Source organism: Brachyhypopomus gauderio, unplaced genomic scaffold (genome assembly GCF_052324685.1).
Source record: "Brachyhypopomus gauderio isolate BG-103 unplaced genomic scaffold, BGAUD_0.2 sc68, whole genome shotgun sequence".
NCBI lineage: Eukaryota > Metazoa > Chordata > Actinopteri > Gymnotiformes > Hypopomidae > Brachyhypopomus > Brachyhypopomus gauderio.
In genome coordinates this window covers 1004567-1025655 of record NW_027506889.1, presented here as the reverse complement: position 1 = coordinate 1025655, position 21089 = coordinate 1004567, and the positions used below count along the sequence as shown (strand labels likewise).

At 44.0% G+C, this 21089-nt stretch overlaps 1 protein-coding gene across 3 annotated transcripts in view; it reads left to right on the top strand.

Annotated features, from left to right (window-relative positions):
* glra3 (glycine receptor, alpha 3) overlaps nucleotides 1-21089 on the top strand; it is a 57942-nt gene that overhangs the window by 32291 nt on the left and 4562 nt on the right. For all 3 annotated transcript variants that reach the window (XM_076989469.1, XM_076989468.1, XM_076989470.1), the window contains 5 exons: nucleotides 142-365; nucleotides 5198-5280; nucleotides 9194-9331; nucleotides 19173-19387; nucleotides 20734-20883. In XM_076989469.1, coding sequence (XP_076845584.1) covers nucleotides 142-365; nucleotides 5198-5280; nucleotides 9194-9331; nucleotides 19173-19387; nucleotides 20734-20883 — 810 coding nt within the window. The remainder of the gene's footprint in view (nucleotides 1-141; nucleotides 366-5197; nucleotides 5281-9193; nucleotides 9332-19172; nucleotides 19388-20733; nucleotides 20884-21089) is intronic.

Genomic DNA, 21089 nt, shown 5'->3' with positions numbered 1-21089 from the left:
CCTGCCCGGTCTGGGGCAGGCAGGTTAGCACCATAGAAGTCCCATTACATGTGATTTAGCAGCCTGCTCTTGCCTCTGTTCTCCGGTCTTCGGCTTTATAAACTTTGACTGATGTTAATTAAGCTGTGGTTTCCCTCGCAGGATTACAGGGTGAACATCTTCCTGCGGCAGAAATGGAATGACCCCCGGTTGGCATACAGCGAGTACCCGGATGACTCCCTGGACCTGGACCCATCCATGCTGGACTCCATCTGGAAGCCTGACTTGTTTTTCGCCAATGAAAAAGGGGCCAATTTTCACGAAGTCACCACAGACAACAAGCTCTTGAGAATATTCAAAAATGGCAACGTTCTGTACTCTATAAGGTTTAATTCATTTTTCCTGCAATCTGTAGGGTTCTCCTCCCATGTCCTGTACTGTAGGGTTCTCCTCCCATGTCCTGTACTGTAAGATTCTCCTCCCATGTCCTGTACTGTAAGATTCTCCTCCCATGTCCTGTACTGTAGGGTTCTCCTCCCATGTCCTGTACTGTAGGGTTCTCCTCCCATGTCCTGTACTGTAAGATTCTCCTCCCATGTCCTGTACTGTAAGGTTCTCCTCATTCTGTCACTTCCCCACTCTCACACCCTCTGGGCTCTTAAGACAGGAGCAGTACCAGTGAGCCAACGTAAATGTAATCAGTGCTCATCTAAGCAAGCTTGCTGGGTATTATCTGTCTCATGCCACCAGCAGCTTACTGAAGTCCTGAGTGCTAAGCATGAGACTGTCATGTCCCCCTAAGCCCCGTCACTCACCAGATGATCGCATGTCTCCAGCGTGCACGTAACAGCAGAGGAGCGTGTCACGCGGCCGACGTGGTGATGGGATGGGCGTGGAGCAGGAACACAGGGGAGTCGTTAATACACGAGAGCTCCGCAGAAGAGAGATGATGGAGAATTCAGCCCAATGGGAGTCGAAGTGACAGCCTGGGGGGAGGCTGAAACAAAGAAATGATAAAAGATGGTGGAGGTGAAAAAGGGTGGAGTGAGAGAGAAAGAGATATATATACACTTATTTTAAATACATTTTTCCTCTGATGCATTCTTTTAAATGTTTGAAAAATTATCATTGCCTACAGTTTGCTTTGAGACACTGATAAAAGTGCTGCTCTGCTCTGAGAGGAACCTGAGCCTCGTTCTATCATGGCTCACTTTGGGAAGGGCATTTAAGAAGCTCCTCCCGTTCCATCATGCATTTTCCCACAGTCGCACTGAGTCGTTAGTTTGTCCAGTTGTTTTTCATATTTATGTCACGTTTTATGTTTTTTGTTAAATATTGTAAAATTATATAAATACTTACACAGTTCTATGTAAATCTACATAGGACTTAATTTTTTATTTCTCACATCACTTATTGAACTGCTTTGGGAAATTGTACAGTGACATTAAAGCAGAAGAAATGAGATGAGAGAAAGTGATTAAAGCCGAGCAGAAGTGCAGCTGCCGGGACGGATCTCTCCTCTCTTATCTCTCCTCTCTTATCTCTCCTCTCTTATCTCTCCTCTCTTATCCTCCTCTCTTATCTCTCCTCTCTTATCTCTCCTCTCTTATCTCTCCTCTCTTATCCTCCTCTCTTATCTCTCCTCTCTTATCTCTCCTCTCTTATCTCTCCTCTCTTATCCTCCTCTCTTATCTCTCCTCTCTTATCTCTCCTCTCTTATCCTCCTCTCTTATCCTCCTCTCTTATCTCTCCTCTCTTATCCTCCTCTCTTATCTCTCCTCTCTTATCTCTCCTCTCTCATCTCTCCTCTCTCATCTCTCCTCTCTTATCTCTCCTCTCTTATCTCTCCTCTCTTATCCTCCTCTCTTATCTCTCCTCTCTTATCTCTCCTCTCTCATCTCTCCTCTCTCATCTCTCCTCTCTTATCTCTCCTCTCTTATCTCTCCTCTCTTATCCTCCTCTCTTATCTCTCCTCTCTTATCTCTCCTCTCTCATCTCTCCTCTCTTATCTCTCCTTTCTTATCTCTCCTCTCTTATCTCTCCTCTTATCCTCCTCTCTTATCTCTCCTCTCTTATCTCTCCTCTCTTATCCTCCTCTCTTATCTCTCCTCTCTTATCCTCCTCTCTTATCTCTCCTCTTATCCTCCTCTCTTATCTCTCCTCTTATCCTCCTCTCTTATCTCTCCTCTCTTATCTCTCCTCTTATCCTCCTCTCTTATCTCTCCTCTCTTATCCTCCTCTCTTATCCTCCTCTCTTATCCTCCTCTCTTATCTCTCCTCTCTTATCTCTCCTCTTATCCTCCTCTCTTATCTCTCCTCTCTTATCTCTCCTCTCTTATCTCTCCTCTCTTATCCTCCTCTCTTATCTCTCCTCTCTTATCCTCCTCTCTTATCTCTCCTCTCTTATCTCTCCTCTCTTATCCTCCTCTCTTATCTCTCCTCTCTTATCTCTCCTCTCTTATCCTCCTCTCTTATCTCTCCTCTCTTATCTCTCCTCTCTTATCTCTCCTCTCTTATCCTCCTCTCTTATCTCTCCTCTCTTCTCCTCCTCTCTTATCTCTCCTCTCTTATCCTCCTCTCTTATCTCTCCTCTCTTATCTCTCCTCTCTTATCCTCCTCTCTTATCTCTCCTCTCTTATCTCTCCTCTCTTATCCTCCTCTCTTATCTCTCCTCTCTTATCCTCCTCTCTTATCTCTCCTCTCTTATCTCTCCTCTCTTATCCTCCTCTCTTATCTCTCCTCTCTTATCCTCCTCTCTTATCTCTCCTCTCTTATCTCCTCTCTTATCCTCCTCTCTTATCTCTCCTCTCTTATCCTCCTCTCTTATCCTCCTCTCTTATCTCTCCTCTCTTATCTCTCCTCTCTTATCCTCCTCTCTTATCTCTCCTCTCTTATCTCTCCTCTCTTATCCCCCTCTCTTATCTCTCCTCTCTTATCCTCCTCTCTTATCCTCCTCTCTTATCTCTCCTCTCTTATCCTCCTCTCTTATCTCTCCTCTCTTATCTCTCCTCTCTTATCCTCCTCTCTTATCTCTCCTCTCTTATCTCTCCTCTCTTATCCTCCTCTCTTATCTCTCCTCTCTTATCCTCCTCTCTTATCCTCCTCTCTTATCCTCCTCTCTCATCTCTCCTCTCTTATCCTCCTCTCTTATCTCTCCTCTCTTATCTCTCCTCTCTTATCCTCCTCTCTTATCTCTCCTCTCTTATCCTCCTCTCTTATCCTCCTCTCTTATCTCTCCTCTCTTATCTCTCCTCTCTTATCCTCCTCTCTTATCTCTCCTCTCTTATCCTCCTCTCTTATCTCTCCTCTCTTATCTCTCCTCTCTTATCCTCCTCTCTTATCTCTCCTCTCTTATCCTCCTCTCTTATCTCTCCTCTCTTATCCTCCTCTCTTATCCTCCTCTCTTATCTCTCCTCTCTTACCCTCCTATCTTATCCTCCTCTCTTATCTCTCCTCTCTTATCCTCCTCTCTTATCTCTCCTCTCTTATCTCTCCTCTCTTATCCTCCTCTCTTATCTCTCCTCTCTTATCTCTCCTCTCTTATCCTCCTCTCTTATCCTCCTCTCTTATCTCTCCTCTCTTATCTTTCCTCTCTTATCCTCCTCTCTTATCTCTCCTCTCTTATCCTCATCTCTTATCTCTCCTCTCTTATCCTCCTCTCTTATCTCTCCTCTCTTATCTCTCCTCTCTTATCCTCCTCTCTTATCCTCCCCTCTTATCTCTCCTCTCTTATCTCTCCTCTCTTATCCTCCTCTCTTATCTCTCCTCTCTTATCTCTTCTCTCTTATCCTCCTCTCTTATCCTCCTCTCTTATCTCTCCTCTCTTATCCTCCTCTCTTATCTCTCATCTCTTATCTCTCCTCTCTTATCCTCCTCTCTTATCCTCCTCTCTTATCTCTCCTCTCTTATCCTCCTCTCTTATCTCTCCTCTCTTATCCTCCTCTCTTATCTCTCCTCTCTTATCCTCCTCTCTTATCTCTCCTCTCTTATCTCTCCTCTCTTATCCTCCTCTCTTATCTCTCCTCTCTTATCTCTCCTCTCTTATCCTCCTCTCTTATCTCTCCTCTCTTATCCTCCTCTCTTATCCTCCTCTCTTATCTCTCCTCTCTTATCCTCCTCTCTTATCTCTCCTCTCTTATCCTCCTCTCTTATCTCTCCTCTCTTATCTCTCCTCTCTTATCCTCCTCTCTTATCTCTCCTCTCTTATCCTCCTCTCTTATCCTCCTCTCTTATCTCTCCTCTCTTATCTCTCCTCTCTTATCCTCCTCTCTTATCTCTCCTCTCTTATCTCTCCTCTCTTATCCTCCTCTCTTATCTCTCCTCTCTTATCTTCCTCTCTTATCTCTCCTCTCTTATCTCCTCTCTTATCCTCCTCTCTTATCTCTCCTCTCTTATCTCTCCTCTCTTATCCTCCTCTCTTATCTCTCCTCTCTTATCCTCCTCTCTTATCTCTCCTCTCTTATCCTCCTCTCTTATCCTCCTCTCTTATCTCTCCTCTCTTATCCTCCTCTCTTATCCTCCTCTCTTATCTCTCCTCTCTTATCCTCCTCTCTTATCTCTCCTCTCTTATCTCTCCTCTCTTATCCTCCTCTCTTATCTCTCCTCTCTTATCTTCCTCTCTTATCTCTCCTCTCTTATCTCTCCTCTCCTATCCTCCTCTCTTATCCTCCTCTCTTATCTCTCCTCTCTTATCCTCCTCTCTTATCCTCCTCTCTTATCCTCCTCTCTTAGAGTCTTGATGAAGTAGTAAACAAAGTGTTAGGAGTCGTAGTGTTGCAGCACTTGCCAAGATGGGGTTTGGACCCCAGTCCTCCACAGGAGAATTGTTACCCACTACGCTATAACAGTGACCAATACCCAGAGGTGTATAATCCAGGTTCAGAAAGTAAAAGTCCTCACCAGGATTTTGCTCAGGCTTCCTGGATTGTGTTGATTCCACAAATTTTACCTGGATTGCACTAATTAGAAAATCTAGCAAGCTTGAGCAAAATCCTGGTGAGGACTTTTACTTTCTGAACCTGGATTATACACCTCTGCCAATACCATCTAGAGTGGTGGATCGCTAGCTGTGACATTGTGGCTTTACAAATGGGAGGAGCTATTGGTGGGCGGGGCTTTAAATTGGGCTTTTCTGCACACTGTGACTACTTCACCAGATCTACACTGGATTTGATTAGTGGGCTATATTGCTTTGGTTTATATGTGTATTCTTTTCCAGGTTAACCCTGACACTCTCATGTCCCATGGATCTGAAGAACTTTCCTATGGATGTACAGACATGTATAATGCAGCTGGAGAGCTGTGAGTAATGGAGTTTCTCTCTCTCTTTCTCTCTCTCCCCTCAGGGCTTGTTACACAACACTGTGTAACACACTTTTTGGCTTTTTTCCCCTTGTGTGTCATTTCTTTTCTGCAGCCCTTAGTTGTGATGAGGTCACATAAAATTTTGGTAGAGACTTTGAAGTCACGGATGCTCACCATCCTGGACGGGGTTGAATTAAATGATGGTTTCCCACAGTTGTCTGGTCAAAGTCAAAGTCAAATTCAAAGTCAAATTTATTTATATAGCGCTTTTTACAACATACGTTGTCACAAAGCAGCTTTACAATCATATGGGTCCGGATCCCTAATGAGCAAGCCAAAGGCGACAGTGGCAAGGAAAAACTCCCTATGATGGTGGGGATTAGGAAGAAACCTCTGGAGGACCAAGACTCAAAAGGGAACCCATCCTCTAGCAGAAGTCCGTATTTGTGGTCAAAAGGTGGTTTTATAGTTATAGTTCTAATTCCCCGGCCAAGTAGTCACAGTCCCATCAGATGGTGAGCCTCAGGTAGGAGCTAGCATCAGCACATCATCTTGCGACAATGGCACATCCAACCCCAGCATCAGTACATCCACTGGCAAGCCAGACCATCTCCTAGGTGCTTGTAGGTGCTTGCATGCAATAATCTTAGGTAGAAGCATGCACAAAGATAGACAATACAGGTTCAGTGTGAGGACATAAATTTAATCAACCATTGATTTAAACATACATAGCTCATGTGCCAGTGATTAGCATGTGGCTCCGGAAGGCTAATCTATAGCAGCATAACTAAAGGGAGGGGTTCAGAGGTGACAAGTCATGAGGGCTCACTGAGACATTGCTTTCCAGCCAAGTCATTGTCACAACTAGAGTGATGTCATGACACAGCTGGATGACAGCATAAACATCTCAGATAACCAGAAGTCTCAATGTCTGGAGGCCCCCGAGCCCCACACCTTACAAGGGGAATATTAACTGAAGGCTTGATTAAATAGGTGAGTCTTTAGTCTAGATTTAAAAATTAGAACTGTGTCAGAATCTCAGATTGGAGCTGGAAGGCTAGTCCATAATCCATAAAGGAAAAAGCTCTGCCTCCGGCTGTAGTCTTACAAATTTTTGGAACTAAGAGAAATCCAGCTTTTAGGGAGCGCAAAGGGTGAGATGGGTTGTAGTAAGCAATAAGTTCACTCAGATATTGTGGGGCAAGACCATTTAACGCCTTATAGGTCAACAGAAGAATTTTAAATTCCATTCGATATTTAATCGGAAGCCTGTGTAATGCCACGAGAGTGGGACTGATATGATCGAATTTTGTAGTAGTCCAATCTTGACTAAACAAAAGCATGGATCAGCTAACGAAAGTAAGTGTCTCAGCTTGGCGATATTACGTAAATGAAAAAAAGCAGCCTTAGTGTCATTGCATATGTGTGTGTCAAATGAAAGATCAGAATCAATAGTGACAACTAAGCTTTTTGTGGCAGATTTAAGTTTAAGTTTAGGTGTCTGGTCCCTGATGCATCTTTCAACATGAGACCTCACCCCCGGAATCTCCATGTTCTGTTGCCTGCACATTTGCCTTGCTCTGACCTTAGTGGGGTCATATCCAATGTCTGAACATGACACTGACATTCCCTTCTGGAAGAAATTCTATGTGGTGTGTGTATAAGCTACATCTGTGTGCTGGAACTCAACCCCATTACTCAGGATTCATGTCAATCCTATTGGATAGTTTAACTACTCAAAGCACCAGAGCATCAGTAGAAACCCTTACATTGAACCACATGAATTCATCTGAATGGTACTGTAGACTGTTCCAACCCTGCACAGCTGTAGGAACAGAGAGGGGTTCCTTAACTCCACCGTCCTGTATAAGTGGAGTTATAGGTGGAAGGTGTTCCTGAGTTCTTTAACTTCTCTCTGTGGCAGGCGTGCTCTGTGCTCTCTGTTGGGATTAGTGATCCCTGTCTGAAGAGTTCCATAGGACCTGTTCCCGATTCATTCTCACACAGGAGTTCCCAGACCTTCACAGATCTATGACTCACAGGTTCATAGGGTTGGTAGGCAGGTCATAGAGGGCAGGAGGCAGGTCTTAGAAGCTAGGAGGCAGGTCTTAGGACACAGATGATGACCCTTTCTGAAGCGCAAGAACAATATGGCAAAACAGTCATCACATTATATGATAAATGGATGACTGGTCTGCAGGCAAAAACACAGGCAAACACCTTGACATTGTAATAACTAAATGAATCACATGCATTTTAAGTTGGCATTTATTTCCTTGATAAAGGTATAATTGAAAAGTACAGCTGCCTGTTGTCAAAGGCAAATTTATTTATATATTTATTTATATATTACAACACATATTGTCACAAGGCAACTTTACAATCGTATGGGTGTGTGCGTGTTTGACTGTCTATAATACAATATAAATATAAATATTATATATATATATATATATATATATATATATATATATATATATATATATATATATATATAATTTATATATTTGACAACTTCATGGCTTAATGGCTTATTGAGCAGATGGGTCAATTATAAAGTGCAGTTTGAAGAAGAGGTTAAAGTGATTATCCAAAGTGATTTCCAACTCTCTGGCCAGAAGACCCCTCTCCCATCACCTTCACACATGCATGACAGGAGGTCTAAATGGTTGCCCAAGCTAAAAAAAGAAAGCAGAGATCTCTTCTAATTACAGCTGCCATCATTTATTTAAACATTTTTGCACACCATCTCCATTGCAGCCCAGTCACCCCTAGGGTATTTTCACTGGCACCGTTTAATGCTTGGAGAGATAACTCGTCTTCATTTGTGGACCTCGCTCGGGTTTATTATGTCATGCACTTGCCAAAAGCTCTTGATGCTCCCGTTATAAGTACAGACGATGCCAGGATGCATTCTGGGAAGAATATGGAGTCCTCTGAAGATGTAAGGAGGAAGGGTAATGGCTATGCTAATCTGCCATTCTAAGTTCAGAATATGTCTGTTTAATTGTGTGCGTAAAGATTCCATCAGTGCTGTGATTGGATTGATGGCAGTACACAGGGCCAAACTTTTATTGGCACTGATGTTGCTCTACTGAATCATGGTGCTGTACTGGATCACAGTGATCTACTGAATCATGGTGCTGTACTGGATCACAGTGATCTACTGAATCACAGTGTTCTACTGAGGCTGAACTGCAGCAGTGATGTTCATAAGTCTGCACTGCCACTGCATTTTGGGTTACAGTAGCTTTATGTTTTTTAAGTCCATATTTTAACTATGGAAGGATGTGAAGTACAATTCTGTGCTGTCCTCTTCTGTTTTCTTTAGGAGTGAAATTAACATTTTCAGCAGTGAATGTTAGTGGAAGAACTCTTGCATCAGATTTACTGTGCCTACAACACATATATCATTCCCATTGATTATTACAGTGGGAAACTATTCTCTTATAACATGTTTTAGAACAATTAAATAGCAAAATTATTAATAAACATAAGTGTCTTCTGTAATGCTATGGTATTCTCTCCTGTCTCTCACCTCTCTCTCCTGTCTCTCACCTCTCTCCTGTCTCTCTTCTACCTCTTTCCTGTCTCTCACCTCTCTCTCCTGTCTCTCATCTCTCGCCTGTCTCTCTTCTACCTCTCTCCTGTCTCTTACTTCTCTCCTGTCTCTCTTCTACCTCTCTTTGGTCTCTCTCCTCTTTCTTGTCTCTCTAATCTCTCCTATCTCTCTCATCTCTCTCCTGTCTCTTCTACCTTTCCTCTCTTCTGTCTCTCTCCTCTCTCTACTGTCTCTTTTCTACCTCTCTCATGTCTCTCTCCTCTCTCTCCTGTCTCTTTTCTACCTCTCTCATGTCTCTCTCCTCTCTCTCTCCTGTATCTGTGTCCTATCTATCTGCTGTCTCTGCAGTTGGCTACACAATGAATGATCTCATCTTTGAATGGCAAGAAAATGGCCCTGTGCAGGTTGCTGAGGGACTGACCCTTCCCCAGTTCATCCTGAAAGAAGAATCGGACCTCAGATACTGCACCAAACATTATAACACAGGTATGAATTACATGCTCTTACAGACAGCCTTATCCAGGACAACATGCATGTATTTATCATTGTGGCATCATATGTGCTCTCTGAAGATTGAGCCCCTGCCCTGGATTGCGTTCACCTTGGAATACCAGATGAGCTTCTGAAGCACGTCATTCTGATCACAGACATCACGCCAAGCACAGGTCATTGCTGTAGCACATGTACACATCTAGTCTGGGTGCACATCAGAGAATCCTGAGGAGGAGCATCCTGTAGATGTAAAGGTTATTATAAGGTATGTCTGAAAGAATCCTTCTGGATTTGGAGTTTGGGGGTAAAAATAGGTGGATATGGGACACAAGTGATTAGGCCACACGCAAGAGCCACTTATAGGTATACATTCATTTTGGGCCATTTAACAAGATTAACAGCATTTGCTCTTAGCCACAAATAAAAATGTATGAGAGGTCCAGACCTGTTGTCATGCCCTGTTGTCTCCCAATTAAAAACACCACATGGACTGATGTCTATGTATTGATCTGTTTCATGAGCTTAAAGAAGCGTGAGTTATATACAATTTAAATCAGCTAAAAAATTTAGCATGTGTAGATGGACCTGATCCTGTTTGAAACTAGTACTTCACTCTGATGTTCCTTATTACAGTCTAAGTAGAATCAGCAGTTGTCTGTCTATCTGCTAACACACTGTCAGGCAGCACACTGACTTGTACAAAGTACAATAACCAATTAGCCTTTAATTAAAATTCATCTGCATCGTTTAACAGGTTAGAATGTTAATACATTCCCTCTCCAGAGAAACTTTGTGTTGTAGTTCCTGACAGTCTGACCTCTCCTAACACCAGTCTCTCCAGTCATACCCCCCTGGACCTCCTGTTTTAGCCATGTTGTGCCATGCTTTTGTGGGACTTGTTTTTTAATCTTATTTAATATCAAACCATATCTTATTTATTTAGCTGAGGGTACTAGCCACATAAATATATTTGTTTCCCTTTCCTTACAATTGTTTTTAATAGAAATATTACTTTCATTTATCTCTGAACAGAGCAAAGTTGCTCTTTCTCATTTATAGCTTTTTTTAAATATATAAATGACATTAATAAGACAGAATGCCGACCCTAATGAGGCATTAATGATGCATCAAATATGCACAGAATCCATATCGCACACTTTATAAGAACAGACCTGTTTGCCAAAGTACTCATGACACTTCTGTGAACTTACGAACATTTTCTGTCATACAAACTGGGTTTACTATACATGTCAGACAAATCTAGGATAGATGCAAAAAGATTTCTTCCTTGGGCCCACTTAGAATGTATGTCTGATGCGAGGGGTATTTATTGGCTGGACAACAGCTTGGTTTAGTACTTTTTTAAGACACGTAGCTTGAGAGTACACCGCCCAGAAATCCAGGAAGGTTTTGCCAATACGCATGCTTCTTTCTGTTCATCTGAACTGTGATGTTGTAAGTTGAGAAGAAGACTAAAATGAATTGATCATACAGAGTATTCACTGGAGTAGAGCTGACGCCCAGAACAGTCGTGCCAAAGACGCACAATTCCAGTTTGATTTTAAAGAGCTCATAAATATTAAATGTAATTTTCTAAGACCATAAATAATGGTGTACTTCTCCATAAAAGGCAGGGGAACGCTTAATGTCAAAGTGCATCTGGATCTGATGTGGCCTGTTGGCTTAGCCAGACTGTGACTGTGTGGTGCATTAGAGCCTGCACACGTGCACATTTCATGAGCTGACGTGGTCATCGTAGCATGGCAGTGCACAATCATGCACTTAAGCACACGGTTAATCACACGCTTAGACACATGCTCAATCACATGCTCAGCTACATGCTCAATCACATATTTTATGTTTATGTTCAGGTTATTGTGGGCTGTGTTTCAGTCACGAGGAGCACATGACTGTGTGAGGATGTGCATGCGTGACTGAGATGATGCAGATTTGCTGTTCACATGCAGATTCCTTGTTAGATTATGCCGATTCAGGATCATATGCCGATTCTACATCTCATGGAGATTCTGAATCAGATTCAGTGTCATGTGCAGTGTCAATTTCCCATTGTACACAGAGTGAGTGAGAAAGAGAAGGAGAGAGAGAGTGAGAGAGAGAGAGAGAGAGAGAGAGATTGATTCCGATAGTTCTGACAGGCTAGAAGTCTCATGGTAGCCATCTGAGGGTCTCTGCCTGCCCCTAAAGGGATCTGGCTGTCACTCAGATCTCCCCCCCTAGACTCTTAAAACACTCCCCATGTAATTGAATCGATGGCAGCTTACTAAAACCATACTGATATTGATCGCCACAATATGGAGACAGTGCTTCAAATAAGTGGATGGAAATTCATAAGGTGAGCAACTAATTGACTTCTGTGGTCATGAACGTAAATAACCCGGACCCAGAGCATCGTGTTCTCGTTCATTAGGCCGGTGGTTTATCATCTCTGCTAGGTGGAGGGCAGTGCGTAAGGTCGCACAATTGCCCGCCACTAGCCACCCACAGCAGACTGCATAGTGATCACTACCTTCTGCTGGACATTAACATTTAAAGCGAGGTTAAAGGAGCACACCCAGCCACAGAGAACAGACCACACATATCTACCTGCTCATATCCTCTCTATATTACCCAGTCACCCCAATCAGAGAATAATTTGCATACTGTGTAATCTGGCTACTGGCCCTGGGGCATGAAATTCATTCTTTCCTCCAATTGTGGTCTGTGAGAAGGAGATTTTCTACCTGTCACTCAGAATCATTAGCCATCATTCAGAATCATTATCCATCACTCAAAATCTTTACCTGACATTCAGAATATTTACATGCTACTCTACTGCAAATCTGAAATCTGAGGTCTGAGAGTCTGAGGTCTGAAGGCCAGACATGACCCTTTAATATACATTCAGATTTTTTTACTGAAGAAATTCAAATATTAGCCAAATCACACATATGTACACCCTGTCTGATTATCAGTTAAAGCTGTTTTACTGAAATAAAAAAGGGGCTTGCTACCAAATCTATTCTGTACTGTGTCTGATCATAGTGGCTAGCAAGCTAAAGAGATGAGCATATAGATATCAGACTATTTTCTCAGCATGAAACCACAGCCAAGGGGAGGCTGCTTTCATATTGTGGTACAGATGTTTATAGTCACTCACTAAAGGAGTGTATCAGCCAGTAGACCACGGGATCCGTGATTCCTGTGAGCAGCTCTTTCTTCTTGTTATGGCTGTTTAGATTGCACAAAAAAATAGATTTATTAGAAGTGGCTAAAGTCATGCAGATCTTTTCTGAACCTTTCTAAACGTTGAGCGTGTTCTGCTGAAGAACACAGAAGAGGTTTTCGGGTGTAAAACCAGCAGTGAGGAGTGTTACGTGTGAACACAGACGTAACACCGAAACCGTCTCTCACGATGTGGCAGGTGACACAGCCGTAGGTGTTTATGCCTCGTTTTAACTGTTAGTGGCGGCATCTGTGTATGATAGGCAGGGTGGCACTGTACTCCTTGCTGAGTACTGAAGCAATCAACATCTCCTACGGTCTTAATCAGGCCCTGCAGAAGCTCACTGGAGCAATTAATAGAGTGGGGAACCTGTAGCTGTCTAGGTGAGTTTGTGTTTTTGTGTGTGAGGGAGAGAGGGAAAGTGTATGTGAATTTGTGTGAGGAATAGAGATTGAAAAAATCATGAGAAGTGTCTTTGCATGTTTGGTCATGCCAGTGTCCATCTTCTTTCAGCTGGGAATCATAGTGTCAGTACATCAGATGAAGCTTTCATTACAGCACATGAAGCTTTCATTACAGCAGACGTGAGATTGCAGAGTCTTTAGATGGAAAAGAGGAGGAAGAGAGAGTTTGTCTGTTTTTTTAATGCTGCATTATCTGGGCCAGCTGGGTGAAGATGCATCAGTCTAATTTGAGCTGCCAAAAAAATACAATTTCTCTCACGGGGGATGAAATTCAGACTCATCCTGTGCTGAAGTCATCTGTGTGTGAGCTTTTGGCAAGTGAACAAGTTTTTTTTAGGATGTCTGACAGTGCCCTGCTCTTTAATGAGCTCAGAGAAGTTTCTTGACCGAGAACCTCACTGTTATTTCGTCAAACCGCACTCAGATTTAGCCTCACGGTTGCTTGAGGATGCCTAATCATCTTTAGAGACAAGGTGGAGAGATCGGCTTTGAATGCTGTGCCACGTGCCATGGGCACTTCATAAAGCGGCTGTGTTCTTCAACTGCTGTGCTGTCCAGTCTGTTTGGCCAGGTCATGGAGCAAGGTCACGTGACAGGGCTGCAGGCCAGGATCACAGAGGGCGGGGTTACCATGTCAGGATCTCATGGCAAGGTCACGGGGTCATATGCTGAGTGTCCTCCTGCAAATCAAGTGATCGAACGCCCCGTTGCCTTGAAACAGTGCAAGTACCAGCACTGAAACGCGTTGTCTGCTCTGGCGCATTGGTGTCAGCCATACTGTCTTTCCGTATGGATCATCTCACACCACAGCACTCCCGCTTGAGTGGAATCTGTTTAACATCCAGGCCTCTCTGCTGCATCTGTCTCAGAGGGGAATCAATAAACCGAGATTTGAGTCAATAAACCGATGTTTGAATCAATGAATCGATGTTTGAAGCGCGGCGTTTCTCGTGTGCGTCATGCTCATGGGTCTTCTGTCAGTGCTGTGGAGTGGCTGACCTCGGCACCAGACATGATATCACGTTTTTGGACCAGCTGACCTCAGTAATACCCGTCATGTCATTACACTAATAGACAGTTGGCATATAGACTTAAAAGACTGTATGGAGCGTAAACGCACAGGTAGGTTAGTTATGTTATGATATGATTATTAACCCAGCCTTTTCATTTAACCTGTTACTCTTCTCAAATAATAGATGTCCTTTTACTGATTATTAAGGGTGATGACAGCATAAGGAGGTACACATCAGTGATGTCGATGAGTTCATTTGTCCCAGGGAGAATATGAGTGTTAGGAAAAAATAAAGCTGTTTTTATAATTAAACCTTTAGTTGAAGAAATATTATTTCTACTCCTAGTCACTTTGTTCAGCTTTTCTTCAGAGATTGTGTAAGACATTAAATGGAGGACAGAACCCTGTCATATCACCAATGCCTGGTCAGGTTTCTTGAGTTAACAGCCTCTGCAATTTTAACGGGTCATTTTCCAGCTCCTCTATGATAAAGCAGTGCTGGGATGAAAGTCAGAAACAACTGGCAAAGACTGCAGAGAATTCCTTCCTCCCTGGATGGATTGAAGTGAATCTCCAGGAATATTCCAGAATGTCCTTTGGTGCCTGAGTTTCGTGATAGCTTATCATAATTACACCCAGCGAGTGTGAGGTGCTGTCAGGGGCCGTCACGGATGCCGTGCCTGTCCCGTTCTTCTTCCTGTGTCTCATCTCCATCGTGCTGATCTCTCCAGAACTGACAGCTTCGTGAGCCTAGTGTTTTGAGAAACGGGGAGGAGAAGAACATTTCTCTTGCACTCTTTTCTTGTGGGATCGTGTGTTGAGTGTGGTGTAGGCGTGTGTGGGTGTGCATGTTTGTGCATCTGAGACCAAAGAATATGAGTGTGTAGTAAGAGAAAGTGTGAGAGAAATGTAGTAAGAGAAAGTGTTTCCTTTAAAAGCAAACTGACGCATGTAAGTGTGGCACATTTAAGAACGAGTTCAAGAGTTCAGTCCATGAACTGTGCATCCACACATCATACAGATCAGTTCATACAGATGCAGTTTTCTAAATATTATTTTGTCTACTGCAAGCTCATTCGTTTTTAACACTGCCAGTTTTAATTCTCTCCCCAGTTGATTTCCAAAGCTGTTACTCAAGTAGCTGGTGGGGTCTGTGGTGCTGCTGGGTTCTGCAGTGCTGGTGGGGTCTATGGTGCTGATGGGGTCTGTGGTGCTGGTGTTGTCTATGGTGCTGATGGGGTCTATGGTGCTGGTGTGGTCTGTGGTGCTGATGGGGTCTGTGGTGCTGGTGCGGTCTGTGGTGCTGGTGGGGTCTGTAGAGCTGGTGGGGTCTGTAGTGCTGGTTGGGTCTGTGGTGCTGGGGTCCGTGGTGCTGCTGGGGTCTGGTGCTGGTGGGGTCTGTAGTGCTGGTGGGGTCTGTGGTGCTGGTGCGGTCTAGAGATGCACCGATCCAGCTTTTTTAGTCCCGATACCGATACCGATATAATGGCTTTAAGTATCGGTCAATACCCGATATCAACCGATACCAAATTTTACATTACTTTCTTAAATGAATATGAACACATCAAACTAATATGAATATGATATATTATTTATTATTAAAGCCATGCAACAGCATAAACATTCTGTTCAAATATAAAAATCTTAATTAGTCAAAATTTTGTCAGAAAATACAAAAATATACCAGCTGCACCAAGTGCAGATAAACTATTGATAAACTAATAATCCACAGATAAAGTACTGTAAACAGATATTGCACTGTAATATAACACAGAGCAGCATTTGGTTGAGGATATATTGATAACTTAAATATTCCTATAAATACACACCAAACCTCCAAATACTGTAAACAGGTAATAGTGCAATATAACACAGAGCAGCATTAGATGAGGTAACTTAAATATTCCTAAAAACACAATCAAATCTTCAGGTAGTAGTGCAATATAAGAAGAAGCAGATCCAAAAAATAAAGTAACATGGAGTGAGGATCTATTGGAAACTTAAATATTCATAGCAAACATACTTTCAAATACCGTAAACTATTTAACGCAGTAACATATACCAAATAGTTCTAGCCCCTCACTCAAGCCCTTGGAGCAGGTTCTTGCTCAAGAAAGCAAGCATCTCTACTCTGTCTGCAGTTAATCTATTTCTCTTCTCATCCATGATGTTTGAGACTGTGCTAAATAGTCTCTCGCTTTCAACACTGGTGCATGGGGCACACAAGTATTTTGTGGCAACAGCAGCAAGGGCAGGGAACCTCTGTCTGTTGACTCCCCAGTATTGGTATGGGTCATCTGATGCAGGAACGGTTTTCTCTGAGTAATAGGTCTGCACTTGGACAGCGATGCTAGAAGTGCTTGCTGCACCAGGTTCCTCACACTCCACAAGAATTTGCTCAAACTCTTGCATAAAGCTGCTTTTACTTGAAGGTGCTGCTGCTGCTGGTGGTGGTGCCAGTGTTGTTGCTGCTGCCTCCACATGAGGCACTTTTTCAGGTGGCTCTGCCTCATCTGTTGCATCAGATGTGGTGCTTCTCAGTTCTTCTTCCTCCAACTCTTTGATTAATGCATCTTTAGCTTTCTTTGCAAAATCAGCCCCTGTAAAATATCTGAAACAAAAAACTTAATAGGTTATTATGCATTTGCAATGCAATGCATTTTTATGCATTGTGGCAAAAATAATTAAAACAACTATCATTTTGTTTACTCTGGTAGTTTAGAGTAAGAATGTACCTTTATCTGTGCATTCCTTATATTAATACTAATTTAATTTTTAATTTACATCACATGAACAGTTATCATACCTGTCTTTGTATCGTGGGTCCAGCAAGGTGGCAAGGGCATAGAGGGGCTCATCTTCCACAGCACTGAAGCGGTTGTTCACAGCTTGTAGCAGGGTTGTTTTCATAGTTTTGATCCCAGAGTCACAATCACTTTCTTTACCCAAAATACGCTTGAGAACAGTGACAGCTGGAATTACATCAGCAGCAGAAGCTGTGGATGAACTCACTTTCCTTGTCAGTTCTTCAAATGGAGCCAGGACAATCATTGCTCTCTCCAGCAAGGCCCACTGAAGGGAAGTCAATGTTGCAGGCAGGTCATGATCTGCAACATAGGCACTCGGAGCTCTCTTTTGCTCCAGAAGGCTTTGCATCATATAGTAAGTGCTGTTCCATCTGGTTTTTATATCTTGCTGAAGACGTTTTGGCTGCATTTGCATTTCAATCTGGATGTCGTGTAGCCGTGAATATGACAACTGAGAATGTTTGAAATGCCCAATAATCTGCCTGCACTTTGTCAGCGCATCATTTAGGCTCCTTTGAGACAGCAAACCCTCGTTGACAATTAGCTGTAATGTGTGCGCAAAGCAGCCCAAGTTGCACACTTTCATACTGCCCATCGCCTTCTTCATGTTTGCAGCGTTGTCGCTCAACATTACATGCACTTTATCGAACGGGATTTCCCACTCATCGATCATGGTTGTCAGCGCTGTCGCAATAGCGTCACTTGTGTGTGAGCCGCGGAAGTTTTTTGCTCCGAGCATTGCACTGCGGTGCTCACAGGTGGGGTTGAGCCAGTGCACTGTGAGGCTTAGCAGAGACATGGGGCTCACATCAGATGTCCAAATATCTGTTGTAAAGCTGAGAACTTTTGCACATTTTAGCTCACCTGATATTTGCTTGCGGACTTTACTGTAGAGCTCGGGCAACGCTGTTTCCGAAACATATTTTCTTGACGGCACAATGTATCTTGGTTCCAAGTAGTCCATTAGACGACGAAATCCTACATTTTCCACTATATTCAGTGGTTGTAGTCCTAAAACAATAAACTCCATCACCCTCGCAGTAATTTTCTGGGCTCTTATGCTGTTTGTTAGGAGTTTTTCCTGTCTTAGAAGAGTGTCCGCCAAAGTTGCCTGTTTAGTTGTACTTTTTCCTTTCGAGTTGGTTAGTTGGACAAACTCTGCGTGCTCTTTAGCGTGGTGCTTTTGTAGGTGCCTGATAAGGTTAGTAGTATTGTACCTCGTAACGTTATCACCGCCCCTCAACACTTGTCTTTTGCATATGTTACACAAAGCTGTTGGACTTGTTGGTGAGGCGAGTGTGAAAAACCTCCACACGGCTGATTCTTTGGATCGCTCCATTGTTGCTACTCGTGTTTAACCATGCGGGAGCCGTGAAGCATTACGCACGAGACGTCATGACGCTCTGCGTCAGTGGCACTCAGTAAATGCATACAATGGCAGGAATAAATGGAGCAAAAGATCGGTCATTTGGATCGGCTTCTTTTCACGTTTTCCTATCCAGAAAATTTTTCTGGATCGGACCCGATATCCGATACCAATATCGGATCGGTGCATCCCTAGTGCGGTCTGTGGTGCTAGTGGGGTCTGTAGAGCTGGTGGGGTCTGTAGTGCTGGTTGGGTCTATGGTGCTGGGGTCCGTGGTGCTGCTGGGGTCTGGTGCTGGTGGGGTCTGTAGTGCTGGTGGGGTCTGTGGTGCTGGTGGAGTCTGTAGTGCTGGTGGGGTCTGTGGTGCTGGGGGGGGTCTGCGGTGCTGGTGGGGTCTGTGGTGCTGGTGGGGTCTGTAGTGCTGGTGGGGTCTGTGGTGCTGGGGGGGGTCTGTAGTGCTGGTTGGGTCTGTGGTGCTGGGGTCCGTGGTGCTGCTGGGGTCTGGTGCTGGTGGAGTCTGTAGTGCTGGTGGGGTCTGTGGTGCTGGGGGGGGTCTGCGGTGCTGCTGGGGTCTGGTGCTGGTGGGGTCTGTGGTGCTGGGGGGGGTCTGTAGTGCTGGTTGGGTCTGTGGTGCTGGGGTCCGTGGTGCTGCTGGGGTCTGGTGCTGGTGGAGTCTGTAGTGCTGGTGGGGTCTGTGGTGCTGGGGGGGGTCTGCGGTGCTGCTGGGGTCTGGTGCTGGTGGGGTCTGTGGTGCTGGGGGGGGGGGGTCTGCGGTGCTGGTGGGGTCTGTGGTGCTGGTGGGGTCTGTGGTGCTGGGGGGTCTGCGGTGCTGGTGGGGTCTGTGGTGCTGGTGGGGTCTGTGGTGCTGGTGGGGTCTGTGGTGCTGGGGGGGTCTGTGTGGAGCTCTGTGACAGAACCCTGCTTGGACATGCTCAGTTTACCTCATTTGTCTGTCCCCTGCAGGCAAGTTCACGTGCATCGAGGTGCGTTTTCACCTGGAGAGGCAGATGGGCTACTACCTTATCCAGATGTACATCCCCAGTCTTCTCATCGTCATTCTGTCTTGGGTTTCCTTCTGGATCAACATGGACGCCGCCCCCGCCCGTGTTGCCCTGGGCATCACCACCGTGCTCACCATGACAACGCAGAGTTCCGGCTCCAGAACGTCATTACCTAAGGTGGGTCAAAGTATTTCCCAGCTTCCATTTATCAGTCAGGGCTAAATCAGAACCATACATACTGTATATTCACTGTATATACTGTATATATAGAACTGGGAGAAAAAAAGAAATAAAAGGCTGGAGTTCTCAAATGTGCCTGTAGTACCGAGAAATATCAATGCTGCTCATAAACACTTGTGTGTTCTTACACACTGAGGCTGCCATTTTTGTTTACACTAATGCACAAAGGTTTCTTGGTCAGGCTATTTGAAATCAAAATCCAAATTTTAATTTTACAATGGGATACAATCAGTAATTGTAAACAAATCTTTGCAAATAAAACAATGTTGAATTTGTCATTACAGTAAATTGGTCAGGATGGAGAATTGTGTAGTTATCTTTTAGTAAGTGATTACTGTAAGCAGATTACAATGCAAATGGTTATGACAATGTTTAGTTGTGCTATATGAGCACATACTTTATATGAGATATGCACAATGGGATATGTATGATAAATAAATACATAATATGCATTTATTCAGAAGCATGGGAGCTTTTACGTGGACACCGTATAGCACATATTACAGACCATGAATACATATTTAGTTGTTCCATAGCATAATGAAACATTATGTGAAGCCACGGGTTATCTGTTAATGAGCAGACACACCTCAGCAGGCTGTTGTACAGTCAGACACAGCTCTTTGCTGACAGAGTTGCATTAGCTAGAACAGAGGAGGACGATTCTAATAGAGGAATCTGTGTGTGCATGTGTTTCTGTGAGTGTGTGTGCGTGCTCATATGTGTGTGTGTGTGTGTGTGTGTGTGTGTGCATGCTCATATGTGTATGTATGGTTTTGCGCGTGCGTGCGTGCGTGTGTGTGTGTGTGTGTGCGTGCGTGCTCATATGTGTATGTATGATTTTGCGTGTGCATGCGTGCGTGCGTGCGTGCGTGCGTGCGTGCGTGTGTGTGTGTGTGTGTGTGTGTGTGTGTGTGTGTGCGTGCTCATATGTGTATGTATGGTTTTGCGTGTGCGTGTGTGTGTGTGCATGCGTGTGTGCATGCGTGTGTGTGTGCGTGTGTGTGTGTGTGTGTGTGTGTGTGTGTGTGTGTGTGTGTGTGTGTGTGCATGCTCATATGTGTATGTATGGTTTTGCGTGTGCGTGCGTGCGTGCGTGCGTGTGTGTGTGTGTGTGTGTGTGCGTGCTCATATGTGTATGTATGGTTTTGCGTGTGCGTGTGTGTGCGTGCGTGTGTGTGTGCGTGTGTGTATGCATGTGTGTGTGTGTGTGTGTGTGTGTGTGTGTGTGTGTGTGTGTGTGTGTGTGTGTGTGTGTGTGTGTGTGTGTGTGTTTGTCGCAGGTCTCCTATGTTAAGGCCATAGACATCTGGATGGCTGTATGTCTGCTGTTCGTTTTCTCAGCCCTGTTGGAATATGCTGCCGTTAACTTCGTCTCCAGGCAACACAAGGAGCTTCTGAGGTTCCAGCGGAGGAGGAGGAAGTCTAACAAGGTAGATCCACTGAGAGCCAAAGGTCTACGCAGAGTGTCGGGGGCTTCAGCTCTCAGTCCGCTTCCTTTTATCTACAATAACCTGCTTTGTGGGAGTTACCACTTGCTTGGGTCATTTAAGGATTTACATTAGTTAATGTGTACAGCAGAGAATAGACCAAAGTTAATTATTAATTATCAGTTCAATTATATAATATATAATAGGTC